This window comes from Chroicocephalus ridibundus, chromosome Z (assembly GCF_963924245.1).
Source record: "Chroicocephalus ridibundus chromosome Z, bChrRid1.1, whole genome shotgun sequence".
Classification (NCBI taxonomy): domain Eukaryota; kingdom Metazoa; phylum Chordata; class Aves; order Charadriiformes; family Laridae; genus Chroicocephalus; species Chroicocephalus ridibundus.
Window position 1 is genome coordinate 60,992,014 of NC_086316.1, and position 16,660 is coordinate 61,008,673.

At 38.8% G+C, this 16,660-nt stretch overlaps 1 protein-coding gene across 1 annotated transcript in view; it reads left to right on the top strand.

Moving 5' to 3' along the window:
* Nucleotides 1-441: 441 nt before the first annotated feature.
* The window catches only part of SCAMP1 (secretory carrier membrane protein 1), a 42,776-nt gene continuing 26,557 nt past the window's right edge, over nucleotides 442-16,660 (top strand). The window contains exons 1-2 of the mRNA XM_063319354.1: nucleotides 442-609; nucleotides 14,259-14,336. Coding sequence (XP_063175424.1) covers nucleotides 553-609; nucleotides 14,259-14,336 — 135 coding nt within the window. The 5' untranslated portion in view covers nucleotides 442-552. The remainder of the gene's footprint in view (nucleotides 610-14,258; nucleotides 14,337-16,660) is intronic.

Sequence of the window (16,660 nt, forward strand, 5' to 3'; positions counted from 1 at the left end):
GCCCAGCCGGCGCCTCGGTGCTGCCCGGCCGGGCGCCGCTCCCCGAAGGGAGGCCCCACTCCCGCCATTGCCGCTGGCAACGTCCGCACGCCCTTTTCCAGCTGCCATGCCGGGAAGCCGCGGGCCTCCTTCTCTCCCCAGCTCCCGATGACAAGCGGGGGCGACAGGACAGAGTCCCCCATCAGCCCAGGCGAGGGCGACGGGCGGCCAAGAGCTCTCTACCCCCGGGAATGGGCTCTCCCAGCCCTCCTCCCTCCCCGGGAATAGGCTCTCCCAAACCCCCCTCCCACCCTGCCTCCTGCCCGCCCCGGGAGCTGCCGCCCCCCTTCACTTTCAGGGCCGTCCCGCCCCGCAACCTCACTTCCGGGGCGGCCATTTTGGGAGGTCGGCGCTCCGTCTGGCCGGTGGGTGGCGGAGGGGGCGGGCTCGTGCCCGGGCCGCAGCGGCTGGTGACAGCGGCGGCGGCGGCGGCGGGGCGGGGGGGGGGCAGCCGGCGACTGTCGGGGCCGCCGCAGGGGAAGAGCTGCCAGCCGGTGATCGCAGCGCCTGGCCATGTCGGACTTCGACAGCAACCCCTTCGCCGACCCGGACCTCAACAACCCCTTCAAGGTGAGGCGGGGTGTGGGCGGCGGCCGGCCGTGAGCCTTCCTCCGTGTGGCGGGGGGTGGGGGAGGGAAGGAGGTGCCCCGGCCCTTCTCCCGCTGCGTGGGGGGGGCGCTCCTGTCAGGGGAGCTGTGGAAGGGCCGGCGCTGCGGGGCGGCCTCGGGGGGGGCCTAGCGGGGCGGGGAGCGCTGGGCGGCAGCGGCGGGGCGGGAGGGGGGAGCTCTGGCCGCCGCGGGGCTCCGGGCATGGCGGCGCGGGGCGGGGGCAAGCAGCGGTTTCGGAAGCCCTTAGAAAAGGGCCGTTTCACTAGTTCAGGTTTCCGTGTTTCCTTCCATTTGGTAAAATAATACAAATCGCATTTCAGGTGCGTTATCTTGAAGAAGGGGGGAAAATAAAAAAGGCTTCTTGATTTTGGCAGTAACTTTATGTGTGTGTATAATACTACTCCATTCTTTATTCTTCCATTTGACTGACCCAAATACTTAAGCTTAGTGAATTTACTCCCTGTTTCCTCTCTAGCCTCCTCCCAGCCTCTCATCGACCTACCTGCTTCTTTACCGTATTTCTGAGGTGCGCAGGGTACTGATGGCTACGCATAAGTTCTGCCCTGCATCTCAAAATGCCGTGTTGTTATGTATTCTAAAGCTTTTAGCTTTTGCACTGTTGACCTGCTATACAGCTGAGAATTGTCTTTTACCCGCTGTTGCGGCTTCAGCTGTCAAAATGAACTGACCTCCTTGGATGCTTCCCCTCCTTATCTTTTCTTTTTCATTAGAATCCAGTTCAACTAATTTCGTGAGCTTCTTAATTTAATCATTTTGCCGAACCTTAACCATTTTGCCTCACTTTTATTTCATGCTAACAGTTTAAAGCACATACTTAGTATATGGCAGTGAGTTTAGGATTTCAGCTGGAATAATTAAACCTTTTAAAAAATGAGCAGTCACATTTCAAGCATACTTTTGTGCAGGTAGCTGCTGGAAGCATGGTGTTACTGACATTTATTCACTGGAGTCCATCCGAATCATTAGTTCGGTTTTTATGGTCACAAAATTTAGTTTATAGTATTCCCTAGGCTAGACACTGTGTTTTTACTTCATGTGTTATACAGTGCAGTGACCTTCCAGATGAACAGCAGCCCTGGCATTGAGGTTGCTGCCGACAATAGTTTGGACTGGCACCAATGGCAGTGAGCACTGTTCTTTTAAATGCTTTTTGGCACCAAGCATTGAAAAGGTGTCATTGTTCTAGAATATGTCTTCAGCAACAAAAATACGTGATACCTTTTCTCACTTTTTGTAATAGTCATGAAAATAGCATTAGGAAAATTTACTGTGTATCAGAAGCAGTGTAGTTGCCCCTGAATATCTCATTAGCCCAGGTAACTTGTCCTATGTAGTGTTTCTGAGACCTAAGCTAGGACCTATCTCATCCATGCTTATAGTTTGAAGGCATTGCTTAAAGTGCACTAATGTATTCCAGTTTCTTTTCAAGGAAAGACTTCTAGTGTAGCTGTCAGTCAGAATCCACGCTCTACTTCTTATCTGCATCATGATAAAAGGATGTTATAACAACTTCTCTGCTACTTGAAGCTCACTGTTAAACATGCATCTGGTTTCATTTACTTGCAGAAGTTGTTTTAGGAAATCTATATACTTTTTCTTTTTTGGAGGCTTTTTTCAGTTCTTTCAATCTTTGCTGACTTCTGCCTACAAAAAATAATCTTGCATACCTTTGCTCATCCACACATTTACTTGAAGGAGCAGAAGGCCTCATGTATAAACCAAACTTTGATTGTCATCTTCTTGGCATGACAACTTTGTTGTTACTGGGTATTAATGCATGTCTGCATTTAAGTTTTGTCTGACTATGTGTTTTAAAATACTTTCCCCCTAGAACCAGTATTTCCGGATGGACCCTAACAACCTGAGTCACCCGAGCACCTTATTCAAATGTACTCATATTTTTATTTGACTGTGCTTGATAATTTTATGTATAATGAGATCAGTTGTTTTCCTACTTTTGAAGCCAGTTCCTGTGCTTGTGTAAAATCACAAAGTAGTATGGCAAAGAATGGGGGAGAGCATCACGTGGAAGAGTTGTTGCCAAGGTCTAAAGATAGATCCTTCTTTTTCTTAAATATTTTGGTTTTATTAATTATCTGTGATCTGCTTGTGAGGTTTCCTGTGACTATTTTCATGCCTTTTAATAAAAAGTTTACAGCAGAGATTCTTGCTTCATGTTGAATCAATTACGTATGTTCTTTGGGATGATAAAGGTAAGGCAGAAACATCTAGTTTGCTCAGTATTTTGGGTTGCTAATTCTTTTGGAAACCTAGAATTAAATTATGTTTCTGGTTTGGCATCTCTTGGAAGTAATGAAATTTAGATTGTAAAATAAATTTTCTTGGTAAAATACTAGCTTGCTTGGATTGATGATAAAACATTGTTGATTTTTGAGACAGTGGCTGCTTAACCTCTCTTTTTTTTTTTGGTATTCTTTTTAAAAGAAAAAACCCAAAGGCTGATATGCTTTTGAAGTAATAGTATTCCTCTGCAAATAGTAATCTTCTGGATGCTGTACTATCAAAACCAAGAGATGTTTTGGTTTGCAAAACAAGAGGAAATGAAACAGATAAGTAACACTTTAATGTTAAAAAGGTTTTGATCACATTGAAGTTGCACAGAAGAAAAAGTGCCCATGTACCATACAAATGAAGAATTGGTAATCCTGCATAATTTGATGTAGCAGCATTGTGAAGAAATACACATTTGTTGTAACGTCAGGTATCATAAATGAAAGTGGACTAATAGTGAAAACTGTTTCATTTCTTTCACTGAGTAATCCTTGTCATAGCTTGTGAGCATGAATTCACATGTGGTAGAGTTATGACTGCCAGTCTCAAACAGGGTGAGCAGAGCAGGTCTGGTGTTTGTAACTGCCTTCAGCCAAGAGTTTAGTGTCTGTATAGAGATGGCAGATCTGAGCCCAAGTTAGAAAGTCAAGTTGGGGTTGGTATCAGGTCCAGAAAAACTAACCAGGGTTGGCCAAGCCTGGTGTTGACCAGGCAAGTCCTTAGTGAATGAGGCAGGTCTGACCACCTAGGACAGGGTTGGGCATCCTGAAGGCCCTAACAGTTTATTCTTGAATAAACTAAAACAGCAGAAGTAAATTCGGTATGACAAAACAAAGGCACATTTCTAATGCTTTTTTTTTTTTAATGTCATATGATATGGGATGGTTGTAGTCTTCTATCTTGGAAGATGATACAGATACAAAGGTTCTGAAACGGCAGTCTGTTGAAATCCAGTGTAAGTTTCATTTACTCTGAAACAATTCAGCAATTCATCCACAATGAACACATGTTGCATTGTGTGTTTTGTTTTTTCTTTTTCTTTTACAAGTGAATGATACTATTACTAAGAGAATAAATTCTTTTTTAAATAGAGCTGTGGATTTTGCAGGCCTTTGTGGCTTGGCTGACAGGCTGAAAGATTTGAGGGCTGGCTTTTACAGCATCCAAATATATGAAACAGTTACTTCTGAGTGACTGTGGAATTGGGACTTCAAAAACTCGTTTCTGTGATGAATTCTGTTGGGTCAGTTCACCTGAGGTGTTTAAAGATCTGAGCAGGTGCAGGTATTTAATACTATAGAAATTATGGTAGGACTGAAAACCAAGATATATTTCTGTTTAAAAGTGAATGGTGACCTTCAGGTAAAAATCAAACTACTAAGTGATACAAACAAAATGCCTCATGTCTTGTTCGCTTATAGTGTGGAAGGACACAGTCATGGAAACCCCAAAATGTATGTAATGTTAATTATGTGAGTAGTTTCTTTGTGTGGGATTAGGTATCCAAACTGTGGTTAGCTGTGAGTTGCTGCTCCAAAAAGACATGGGTCTTTTGTAGTTCTGTCATGACTGCCATTTTTGTGTGCGTGTCTGAGATGCTCTAAGGTGTCTAAAAACGGCATCAGGCACCCGAATTGCACTCACTGAGGTCACAGGATTACTTGAGTCACTAGAGCTAAGTATATGTTAGAGTTTAAATTTACTACAGAGGTAATTCCAGTTATAATTTGGATATTACACTTAATCTGACTCACATGAGCATAAATGAATCTTCTATCTGGTTTGGCAGGAAGTACAAGCCGAAGGTTTGATGCTGAAGCTAATAGTGTGCATGACTGTTACCTTGTGTGGCAGAAGAATCTACAGAGTTTACACCTTGAATTCTAAAGTGAAGCTAAAGTGATAGAAATTTACAGGAAGAAAGGGAAGTCTTAGTTGTTTTTGAAGGATCAGGACCCTAATTAGTTGAAGCATTTCTGCAGTATTTGTGCTTTAGAATTCAAGAGTTCTGTTGTGTGCCTATATTTATATATGAGTTTTAATTCTTTTGTATGACCATAAAATACATCCAATTAAGTTGTCTGTCTTTAAATTAGTAAAGGACATAAAATACAAATATTTTTCTGACTTTATTACCTGGTTTCCCTTCATGATTTCAACATTTATAAATTCCCCTAAATCTTGCATGATTTAATGCTGAACATCATGGTATTGGAGGTGTCCTTTAGCTGTCCTACATGGTAGTTAACTTTCAAGAGTACGCTTCGTCAGTGCTGTAACTACACTGTAATCTATTAAAACTGTGAAGTGTTTTACTAGATACTCAGTATTGGTTACAGCTGCATTTTTTTTCTCCTTATTTTCAGTAAAGTGTTAGCACCTACTGCATTAGTATTATTATTGCAGTATATATTCAGATTTAACATTACAAAGGGGAACATAACTCGCCTTTCAGTGCTGAGGAAGGAGAGAGATTTGAAAATAGCTATGAGATGGAGAAGATGCTTTGTTAGGCATCTAGTACTCCATTGCAAGATGGGACCAGCACGGACTTCAGGACAAATTAGGCCTTGTGAGCCTATGAAGTTCTTTTTGGTTTCAGAGAGAGGGAATTTGTCTTGCTCAGTAGCTCAGAACCCTTCATAGCTCTGCTTTCGTCAGATAATGTGGCGTATAACAGAAACTGCTTGAGAGCCAAGTATAAAAAAAAACCCCAGTTGGCTACTTTTGCGCTAGCCTATGTAATTATTATGTTCTGGCAGTGCTAGAGTGAAAATCTTTTGACTATAATTCTGTGAGGTGTGTGGGAAATGGCTGATACGTGAATGAGATGTTAGACTTGAAATTGGGAAAGAACTGTTTTAGTGGTTACTGAGTTAATTTTTTTTTTCCTTTGGGTTATTTTTTTTTAATTATAAGTACAAGAATAGTCTTTATTTTGCCTCCAAGTCATTAATTCTACCAGGTGTTACATGTGTAACCTTTGAGGACAGTTCATTTGTGTAATAAGTCATTTTTAATCATAGGTTAAAATATACTATTGTAGATGCAAGGCATTAAGGCTTCCTTTATACTGTTAAATGTAAACTTTTTATACTACTAATGTATTATTAGTATAGCGAAACATGAAATCTCAATTTTAAGTTGCTGATTGTGAAGTTTCTGTGACTTTATTCGTTCTTGAGCATGCGATGATGAAGGAACAAGTAGAGTATGAAGAAAACAGCAACGTTTGATGCTCCATCAAAACATCAGTAGCTTCTTGAAACTTTTCCATGTGCAGCTTGTGGTAGCATGAGCAGGGAGGAAGTCCTTGGGGAGTTTAGCTGTCTGATTTATGCCAAATGTTTACTAAACATGTGCAAATTGCAGTTTCAGAGGCTTAATCTGGCTGAATATAAAGTGTTACGGGACTGAAAAACACATCCTTCATGTGCAGGCTGTCTTTTCCAAGTGTCAGGTCCTAATTTAAAAGCTGAGACCCAACAGTTAACACAGGAGGTAAAAAGCTTTGATATCCATTGCTGCCAAATACATTTTTTTTCTTTAAATTTTGTTCTCAAAAGCTAAGCTTTGTCAGAAATCTCTCCCAAAAACTGGTTATGAGGACATACTGAAAGCAAAGTATATCATATGGAGAGTTTCAGCTGAAACAGCAGTAGCTTTGATTGCTCTCCAGAACTCATTTATGAAAAGTAGGATGGATAGTTTTCTTTTTGATTGAGAAATCAAACAACTCAGGCCAACAAACATGGTTTCAGCCATTTTTCATTGTGTTTTTGCTTAATTTTCTGAGCCAGTCATGTGATGTTAGGAAGTACTCAACAGAAAGTAAGAAGTTAACTATTTAAAAAAAAACCAAAACCAACACTCAGGATAAAGTCTTACTGGAAAGTGTACAAGTAGTATTATTAATATTTAGAAAAGGCTAGTATGAAGTGGGTATTGGTGATAATTAATGGAGAGCTTATTGTGAAATAAAAAGATCTTACCCTTTTCATGTAGCAAAAGAAAGCCTTTCAGTAGAAATGGTAGGGATAACAAATCCTAGTTGGTCAAGATTGGCTTTGCTAGATTTGTGGATCTAATCGCATGATTTCCTCAGGGTGGATTTACCAGTCTGGCTTCAGTCCTGGTAGACCTCTGGCTTCTGCTTCTATTCTATGTGCAGTCAGAATTCTTTGAAGGTATAACATACCATGTTGGTTAGTTCTGAGGATAAGATTGGGACTGTGTCTCTTTTGCTTTCTGGGAGCTACTTTCCAAGCATAAAAAGCCAGAGGGAAAATGCATAGCTAGGTGAAGGTGGTTATAGAAGAGTAAATGCCAAGGAAGTTGGCAGGCTTAAGGCTGGTTGATGTTAGTGAGTGGTAAAGCAGTTAGGCTGGATGAAGTTATTTGCAGGGATCTTGATGTAAAAGAGAAAAATTGTGTGGTGGCAGAGCTGACGGTTAGCCAGTGAATGATGTCCAGTTACTGATGAGGGGGGTGATAGGATTGATACAATGAATTATTGATATTTTAAAGGGACTTCATCTTCTAAGAGATTTGTGATGAGGAGGACTGTTTTCTCAGCTTGGATTGAAACTACTGTCATTAAGAGATCATTCTTAGTCTTTGAGCTTAACATAAAACTAAGGTCCAAAATGAAGATTTCTAGAGTCGCCTTCAGTACCTTATTCTTCCCTCAGCTCTGGAGCTACATAACTGATGTTATCCATGTTTTCTTTTTCTGACTTCATTCACTAAAAGTAATTGATCCTTTTCTTTTATAAGCCATTTTCGTGTTCACAGTGTGTTGTTTCTGCTTAGTCTTTTTTTCCTAGGATGAACCAGGTGTAATTCTGACAGTTTACTCATATATTGTATTTGGTGCTATCCCATGTAAATTTAAAATAGAAAAAAGGGGGGGGGGGAAAAAGAAAAATTCTGTCACTTCTAAGTACAGCATTTCAGTTTTATGCTTTTTCCAAACAACATGACTATTATATTCTTTTGATGTACAGCACTGCTGGTATCCAAGTCTTGGAAGATACTTCGTTGTCTTGCTTACTTGCCCATGTCAGCCAGTGTTAAAAATTGACTTTGTCCCATTTCCTTATTAGTTACCTTTGTTCCCCCTGTTCTTTTCATTATAAAAGTATTTTAGGTGTTTTTCTGTTTTTCTTTCCTATATTTTTTTTGTGCTACTTAGGTTATGTGATTTTTACTTGAAATTCTTGTTTTCAATTGCTGATGTTTTTAAACCATTATAATCACTATCCAAATCAGTGTTAGAATGAGTGTTTATAAATGCTGTTTCTTGACCTCTGCAATAAGGTGTTCTTTGCTAGTCCTTGGAAGCAAACCATACTGAAAGAAATTAAATGTTCTGTGCAGAGCACTGATGTCACTTATTTACTCCCATTTAGGAAAAAAAGGCAACACAAGCCCATATTATCATTGTTACATTTTTAGCCTGCTCCCCCCCCTCCCCCGCTTCTATTCAGTGTTAAATTATTTGCGCTTAAGGTAAATGCTTTGGCCTTTTTGGTAGAAGAATGGGGTACCTCAAAAGTGAAAACTTTTTTTAACAACCTGAAGGACGATTTGTAGGGGAGGATTTCTAGTTTGCTACTTTCTGTTTACTTAAAAGAATTCAGAATCACAACTCGCAATGTAAACTTAGCTGAGGGTATTTTCCAGGATATTATTGGGTTATGTGTGCTGTCAGAGCATCTTAATCATGGTAGAACAATGCTGGACCCATTCGCACTGAACAGTAGTACAAAGAATCGTTACAGATCTATCTACTTCTTCAGTCTTTAATTTGCCAATCTCTTTTGTATTAATGAAACCTGGTAGCTGATGACTAGTTTTGGTCTCCTAGACAACAGTGGTCTCTGTTCCCTTCAATGTGATTTTTAGAAAGCTGTAAAAACTTGCATAGAATGGATTATTCTCCTCCATTTTAAACATTCTCCCTCTGTGTTAACTGGGTACTTAGGTTTTTTTTATCTGTATCTGAGTAGTGTGAGTGTAATTTGTTAACGTGGCAGAGGAGGTGTTTTTAATAGTTCTGTAGGTGCTCATGTCAATGTGGGATATAAATGTGTTGTGTTTTCTGTTTTTGTTTTGCTGGTTTGTGCTTTTTTTTGTGGGTGTTTTTTTTTTTTTCTGACTGACTTTTCTATAAAATACTGGCGTGCTTCTTGTACCTGACTTAGTGATGCAAAGATGCTAGTCTTTGCTTATGAGATTGATGTTATAGGAGGTAAGCTACAAGAAGCATGTAAAATTAAAAATTTGATGGGAAACAGTTAATTAGATTCTGCTGTTTTTTTAAACTCTGGTCTCCTGAGCTAATTCTGATCTTGAAAATGTCATCTGAAACGACTGTGACTTCAGTGCACTGATAGCTGCAGGAGCTGGGTGTGAAACCGCCTGTTCTTTGATTCTGTTCTGTGGTTGGTGTTACTAATAGTTAAATAAAAAGATGGGAAAATCAGGGGGCTGAACTGTCAGGATTTTGGGTGAGAGAAGACTGGAGAAGGAAGTATGAATTGAAAAGAAGGAACAGGGAGTTGGACAAGATGAGAATTAGGGGATCAGCACTCAAAGGAGGAAGGACTGGGCGTGGCTGGGTGGCTGAGGAAAATCAGGTCATGGCAATCAGGCAGAAGTACTGGTCCACCATGACATAACTTTCTCAGTCTGAGATTGGACCAGGCATTTTACAGTTGCTGCACTCAGTGGCTGGCATCAGATATTTAAAATCTGTCCCAGAAATTCCTGTGTTCTGTCTCTGCAGAACATAACCCAATTTTTAATCACTTAAATCATGCAGCAGGTTGAGGTCTCTTGATGTTTGGTTGTTCCAGCCATGCTGCTGCTTTGTGTTGGTGTCCATATATTATCACCTATTGGAACTTGTCTTTCTGGCTTTTTTCTGTTTCTTAATATTAAAAACCAAAAAATAACTAAAAAATAATTTGTTTTAACTTTATTGTCTGGGTGGAATACCAAATACGGAAAAATAAGTTATGCCAGACCAGTTTCACTTATTCCTGTAGAATATTAAAGTTTTCCCTGTTTTTAACCACTAGAACATGTGTCATGCAACATAGAAATTTGATAGGATTAATTTAAATGACACTTTTTCTTTGAGTATGTTGTCCTGCATAACACTTATTGCTCATGTTCGTTATTCAAACCCCGTTTTCCAACATGCATTTTTAAAGTGAGATGCAATGAGTGTAAGGTAAATGATTCAAAGTAATTATTTGTATTCCCTGGGATATCATGTCTAATCTCTTCAGAAATCTCTTAAGTGTTTTGAAATACAAAGTGCAGCTCCCGTTGGCACCAGTTGTTCAATGCACTGTATGTATTCAGAAAAATCTGAAGTCTAGCAGCCTACACCTTGACACCTAGACTATGACGAGCTTATTTCTTTCCATGCTGAGGATAGTTCTAGCACTAGAGAAGATCGCAGTGAGTATAGGAGAGATGCGCATCTCCAGACTAGTGTTACCTTCTCCAACTACAAGGTTACTCTTCTTTTCCTATCATCTCTAGTTTACTTCTTGAGTCTTTCTGCTTGTGGAAGAAATCAGGCCATGAACTTCTGTTGAAGTCCAGACTGTGTAAATGAGGTTTTCTGAGAGCAGAATTTGAATGCTACTTGTCATGGTGGGGTTTGTGTATTTCAGTACAACTATAATTATTTCTTTTACTAGGTAATGAAACTTTTCTTATATAGAGCTGATACTGAATGTCATGCAGTTTTTTTCTGAGCTGCTGCTACTTTTGCAAACAATAGCAATTATTTGGTGAAAGTATAGCAATTATTAACAAAATGAGAATGGACTTCTGATGGAGGGCTTCTTGGTCTACCCGCTGTGTGTATTTAAGCATATTCTAGACTTTTGATGTAGTAAGCCTATTTGGATCAGCATATGTTTCCTGTTGCTTGTCAGCATTAGAATGTCACAATAGCTGTGTGATGAGATCTGAGAAACTTTTTTTTCCCTGGTCTTCTCTAAAACACTCAGAGAAAAAAGGCTTTCTTTCATCAGATGTTTATTATTGTTTGCTTATTGTATTTCTAAATATAGATTGCTCTTCTGAATTTGACTTGACCACTCTTTCCTGCTTTTTGGAAATCTGCTGCTGTTCAGTGGCTGTCTCACGAGTGTGATATTCTAGTTATTCAAATAATTGCATTTATTGTCCTTCATGGGCACAGTTGGGCTGAGTTATTTGGTTAGTAGTGCTCTCTTAAAACACAGAAGTTTAGTGTTGAAATGTACTTTTTAAGCAGCTAATTTAGCTTAAAGTACTAAGTGCTATTTGAGTTTTAGTAACGTAGACATACTGGTTTCACTAAGTGGCTGATGGTTAGCTGTCACTAGTTTCATATATGCCTATACTTAATGTTTTTATGGGTGGAAGAGGGAATTATATGAGAGCATTTGTGGAAGGGGTACCATACAGAAAGCATGAACAAAGAATAAAATATTTTATGCTCTGCTAATTCACACTAACATGTAAAGACTAGAGTAAGTGTACCGCGTCTGGCTAGGATGGAGTTAATTTTTTCAGACTTGTGACCAAAATGGTGATGGTAAGGCACCAGTGTTTCAGCTGTTACTGAACAGTGCTTGCACAGCATCGTGGGCGCCAGTTTCACACTCTGCTTCCCCATGGGGTTAGGCTGGGGTTGGGCAAGAGATTGGGAGAGGACACAGGCAGGACAGCTGACCCCAACTGACCAAAGGTATATGCCATACTATTGCTATCACGCTTAGCAGTAACATTGGTGGCGCTGGTGGGAATGTTCCAGGATAACCATTGCTCAGAGGCTGGCTGGGCATCAGTCTGCTAGTGGGAGGTGGTGAGTGATTGCCTTTGTATCAGTTGTGGGGGTTTGTTGCCTTTTTTTTTCCTCTTTTTTTTTTTTTTTTGTCTACATGTCCTCCCCCCTTATTAAACTCTCTTTCTGAACACCCACAAGTTTTACTTGGTTTTGCCTGTCTGATTCTCTTCCCCAGGCTACTGGTGAGGGCAGTGAGCAAGTGACTAGGTGGAGACTTAACTGCTGGCTAGGGTGAACCTACCACACTAAAAGTTTTCAGCTGTATACAGCTTTCTGCCATTCTGTATACTGAATTATGAAATTGTCTTATTTGTATTAACTTTGCTTTAAGTTAATCTTTTTTGATCTTGCATTGACAAGTCTAGTAAACTAATGTCTAATTCAAGTGTCAGATTTAATTCTTCCCCTATTTTTTATGATCTTTTTATTCAGTGTTTCAAATGATTCGTAGTTGAATTTTGACAACAAACATTCTCCCGGCACATGCACTTTCTCTTGTTTTTGTTGTTCATCTGCACGATATTTTGTGGCAGTCCTTTAATGAAAGAACATGTTACAGAGAATTAGTCCATCATTTTATGCAAGACCTGATGAGATTTCAGTTGCAATAGTGCATTCAAGTCTAGGATGGTAACGAAAAAATATGGCAGGCTTGTTGGGGAGACTGTCACCAGGGTGGCTTTATTGAAATCACCAATTATGGTGTAAGTGAAATGTAGGAAAGCTGACTTTTAATTGCATGTAATGTTGCAATGTTGCTTTATATACATTTATATAAAGGGTGATTCCTGTTTAATCACCATTAAAATACTGCTTTAAAGCTAAATGTATGGTTTAGCCAAAAGTGGCAGCGTTTTATGTGACCAGGAGGGTAGTTTTTATGTATGCTTATGCACATGAATTTTATTAAATTTGCAACATACTTTTTTTTTTTATTTTTGAAGCAATTGTTTTCTTGTCAAACTTTTTTAATAGTAAAATTTTTTTCATTGCCTCATATTAATAAATTGGTGACTATAGCTAATGGAGAAAACAAGCTTGTTCTCATTTGCTGTATCCTTCAGGATTTTAGAGTTGATAGATTCTGCCCTGTTTTTGGTTTTGTTTTTTTTTTTTTTTTTCCTAGCTGTAAATAGGTTGACCACAGCCATTAAGAAGATACTGTTCCTGCATCTGCATTACTGCTGCCAAGACTAAACTAATGCTGTAATAGATGCTGATTCTAAGAATCTAGATTTTATTTTTCAGTAGTTTAATAGTTTGTATATTTACTTAAGTGTAGATTAAGTAATTTACTGTATTTTAAAAAAAGACACATATTTCATGTAGAGGTTTTAAATGTAGCTGATGTTGAAGGAAATATGAATGTAAATGTATATAAATGTAAATGCTTATCTTCTTCCCAGTCTTTATCAACTCCAGTTTGTTTTCTTGAACTCCACTACTGAAGTTAAGAAAATATATGTATCTAGACATAACAGTTATAAATAAGTAAATTGTATATTCCCAGCTATTTTGTATGTTTGATGTACATATAAAATATTGTACACTTGTGCATTTATGTAAAAATACATGGTACTAACCATATTGAATAAATGGATCTCTTAATTTTCAAGAAAACCTTCCTTTCATCCATTCTTATGTTCTGAAGACACAAAAACCTTAAATTAAGCCACAGAAACAATGTATTGAAACCAGACATCACATGGAATAAGTACAATTTTTCTCCCTTCAAAGTTAGTGTTGTTTATGGTAGTGGGCACTTCCGCTCTTCTGCAGAGCCAGGCCTGCCTGTCTCTAGCACGGAGAAACGTTTCATTCCTGAAATTGCTTTCTCAAGCTAAACTTCAAGCAGTCTTTCTTACTGTATAGTTCATTGGAGGAAAAAAATTACACTTCTTCCTTAATTTTACCAGTTCAGGTAGAAGCTGAACCAGAGGTACTTTTGGCATTACAGGAGACTGTTTCCTCAGCTTTGTTCTTCTGAAATGCTATTCCTATTCCTGAAGGCGATGGAGGTACTTCTGGGTAGGGGAAAAAACAAGAGTTACAGAAAGTTCATTTCTTCTGTTGTGCTTTTTGGGTGCATAGTTGTGGAGTCCAGTGGTCAATATAACGGTTTTCTTCCCTTGAGAACTTTTGTCCTTATACATCAAATATATGACAGATGGAGTTTCTTTTAGGCTGTGTTAATCTAGGTTTATAAGAAGCTCAGAATGGAATTATGTCATTTTGGAGACAGAGGCAGATGTTTACAGACTTTTTTATTGAAAACAATTTTATTATTTTTATATATATTAGTATTATTTTTATTTTATTTTTAATTTTTATTGAAAACAAACCTCTTTTATATTGAAACAAAAGCTGAGTTTTATATGATAAGTGTTGATTTGTCGCTTACATACATGTGCATACATTTACAGAACTGTTTTCTCTTCTAGGATCCTTCTGTTACACAGGTGACGAGAAATGTTCCTCCCGGGCTAGATGAGTACAATCCTTTCTCTGATTCAAGAACAGTAAGCACATTTATTTCATTATCATGCTCTTAATCTTTTTAGGTAAGACTCGTGAGGTATTGTTTTCAGAGTTTGGGACTGATGTAAAACATGTGATGGGCTAGCTAGAGGTAATGGACGATGTGTAAGGATGGATAGGCCCATAATGTATTTGGAGGATTCAGTGGGTAGGTTGACTTAAGTGAGCTTTGACCTGTTAAGGAAGAGTGGCTCTCTGAAAGGGGGCCAAAACAGAACTGAGTTTTCCCCCTGTTCAGTAAGACTTCTGTTAGTCTGTCCTTATGCTTTTCTGAATTTTACTTGCTTTAAAGGTTGTGAGTGTGGCATGCCTCCCCATTGTCTTGTTTTTGATTCCCATTTCCACTTAATGAAAGTGCTGCTCAGAATAAGAAAAACATTCTGTTTCAGTGACAGTACACAGGCTATGAGTGGTTATGCTGTAGTAAAAAGAATATTTTATGTCAAAGAAGCAGTTGCTTTTTGCCTCTAATTTGTATAGTTTTAATTTGCCTTGTGCTTATTTTCACCCATGTCAGTGCAAATACGAGGAATGGGGTAGTAAATTCATACTGTAACAGCATTTTTCAGTGGTTACTTTTGATAGTGAAGATCTTGTGCAAGATTAGCAAAATGTATGGATGATTACTGTCTGTCAGTATAATTTATAAACATTCAAATACTTTATTTTTCAAATGTAGGCTTATTTCCTATGGTAAATCTGATAGTCCTGGTAGGAAATATTGGTATTCGAGTCTGTAGTGCAGCACTAAGGTTTCATACACTGTTAAAGTGCTAGACTGGAAGAAGCTTGTTTTTGAGTATGTCTTGGATGAACTGTTAAAGGCAGAATGTTTACTAGTAGCAACAATATTAAATAAGTCCCCAAATTTTTTTTCTCCTAACTCACAATATAATGAATTATGTTTGATTTATCTTTCTGAAACTTGAAGAGCTTCAAAATTGCTTTGTATTAACCATAAGTTATAAAGACAGTTGGTCTTGTTTAGAAAAAATAATAAAGAGCTACTCTGACTTTTTTGTTACTTATGTACTTATTTTAACATGCAGCTTTGTGGGAAAAGGAAAACTGAAGTATATGGCTAAAGTTATTCGGCCTTGAACAGTCAGTGGTACACGTATAAAAAAATCTAATCGTGCACTACAGATGTCACTCATAGAAAACTGGGAGGATGGAGGAAATCTTGAAGTCAGTGTTCAGATCTGCTGAATATGTGCAGTGTTCATGCACTGTGATTGAACTAATAATACATAGCATGTTACAAAATTCATAAAAACTGAATTTGCTGAATTGAATGAGCAGTTCTTTCAATTCAACTGAATTGATTGAGCAGTTATCTTTCCGTAGAGGAAAAGAACTTTCACAGGTTTTCTTGCAGAAAGCAAGACTGAACGAATAAAGTATATATTCAGCTACAAGTGCAGTAATAATCAACCTTTAGATGATGCTCCCCTTCCTCTCTCTGTATCTTGTGGATGCTGAATATGTAACTGTTTATTCTGTAATAATATGCATTTGCAGAAATGTGCTTAGGTACCTGAGGATATGCTCACAATTCCATGTGCTCACCTCTCTTTTCCAACCAGCTTTGTGTGCAAGAGACAGGCATACTATGCTTGTACAAATAAATGTATGCAACAGGAGTGAGGGAAGGGGCAGTAGAAGTGAATGCCTTTGAAGATTGGATGAACAGAGGTAGAAGCAGCGTCTGTGAATTTTAGATTTGGAGTATTACAATGTCCGTCAGGGTAGGGATAGGAATTACTGTACGTTTTGTGTGCTGCTCAGAGCAAAAACATCCAAGTAGTTTCTGAGGGCTTTGATTTGCTGCTGTTCTTTTTTTCTACCTTTGTTGGGAAGCTGAGTCACCTTTAACAGTTTTGCGCAGATAATCCCACTTCTAACATTCGAAAGCTATAATGGCACTAGTGAGCAGAAAGGATACAACCTGGTGGTAGCAAAATGTGTCCTGGAGATTTCTGTACTGTTTAGTTTGACAGTTGCTGGTCTGTAAGACTTAAAATGTTGGTTTTTTCACTCTCAGTAAAAACGTGTAGTTGTAGTTTTTAAGGAAGCTGGGAATGGTATCTTCCAGTCTGTATCATTAATACAGCATTAACCTTCTTCCCCCTTCCCTGCAAATTAAAGTTAATAAGGCATGCTGGACTGCAAAAGTATTTCTCCATTACAAATCCAGACAGGGATGTTTCTTCTGTGAGAAGGTGACTTCAGTCTCTGAATACTGACATTCCTTACCTTGGCTCAGTTGATGTTCTCCTTTAGCCAAGGGAGACGCTTCCTATCA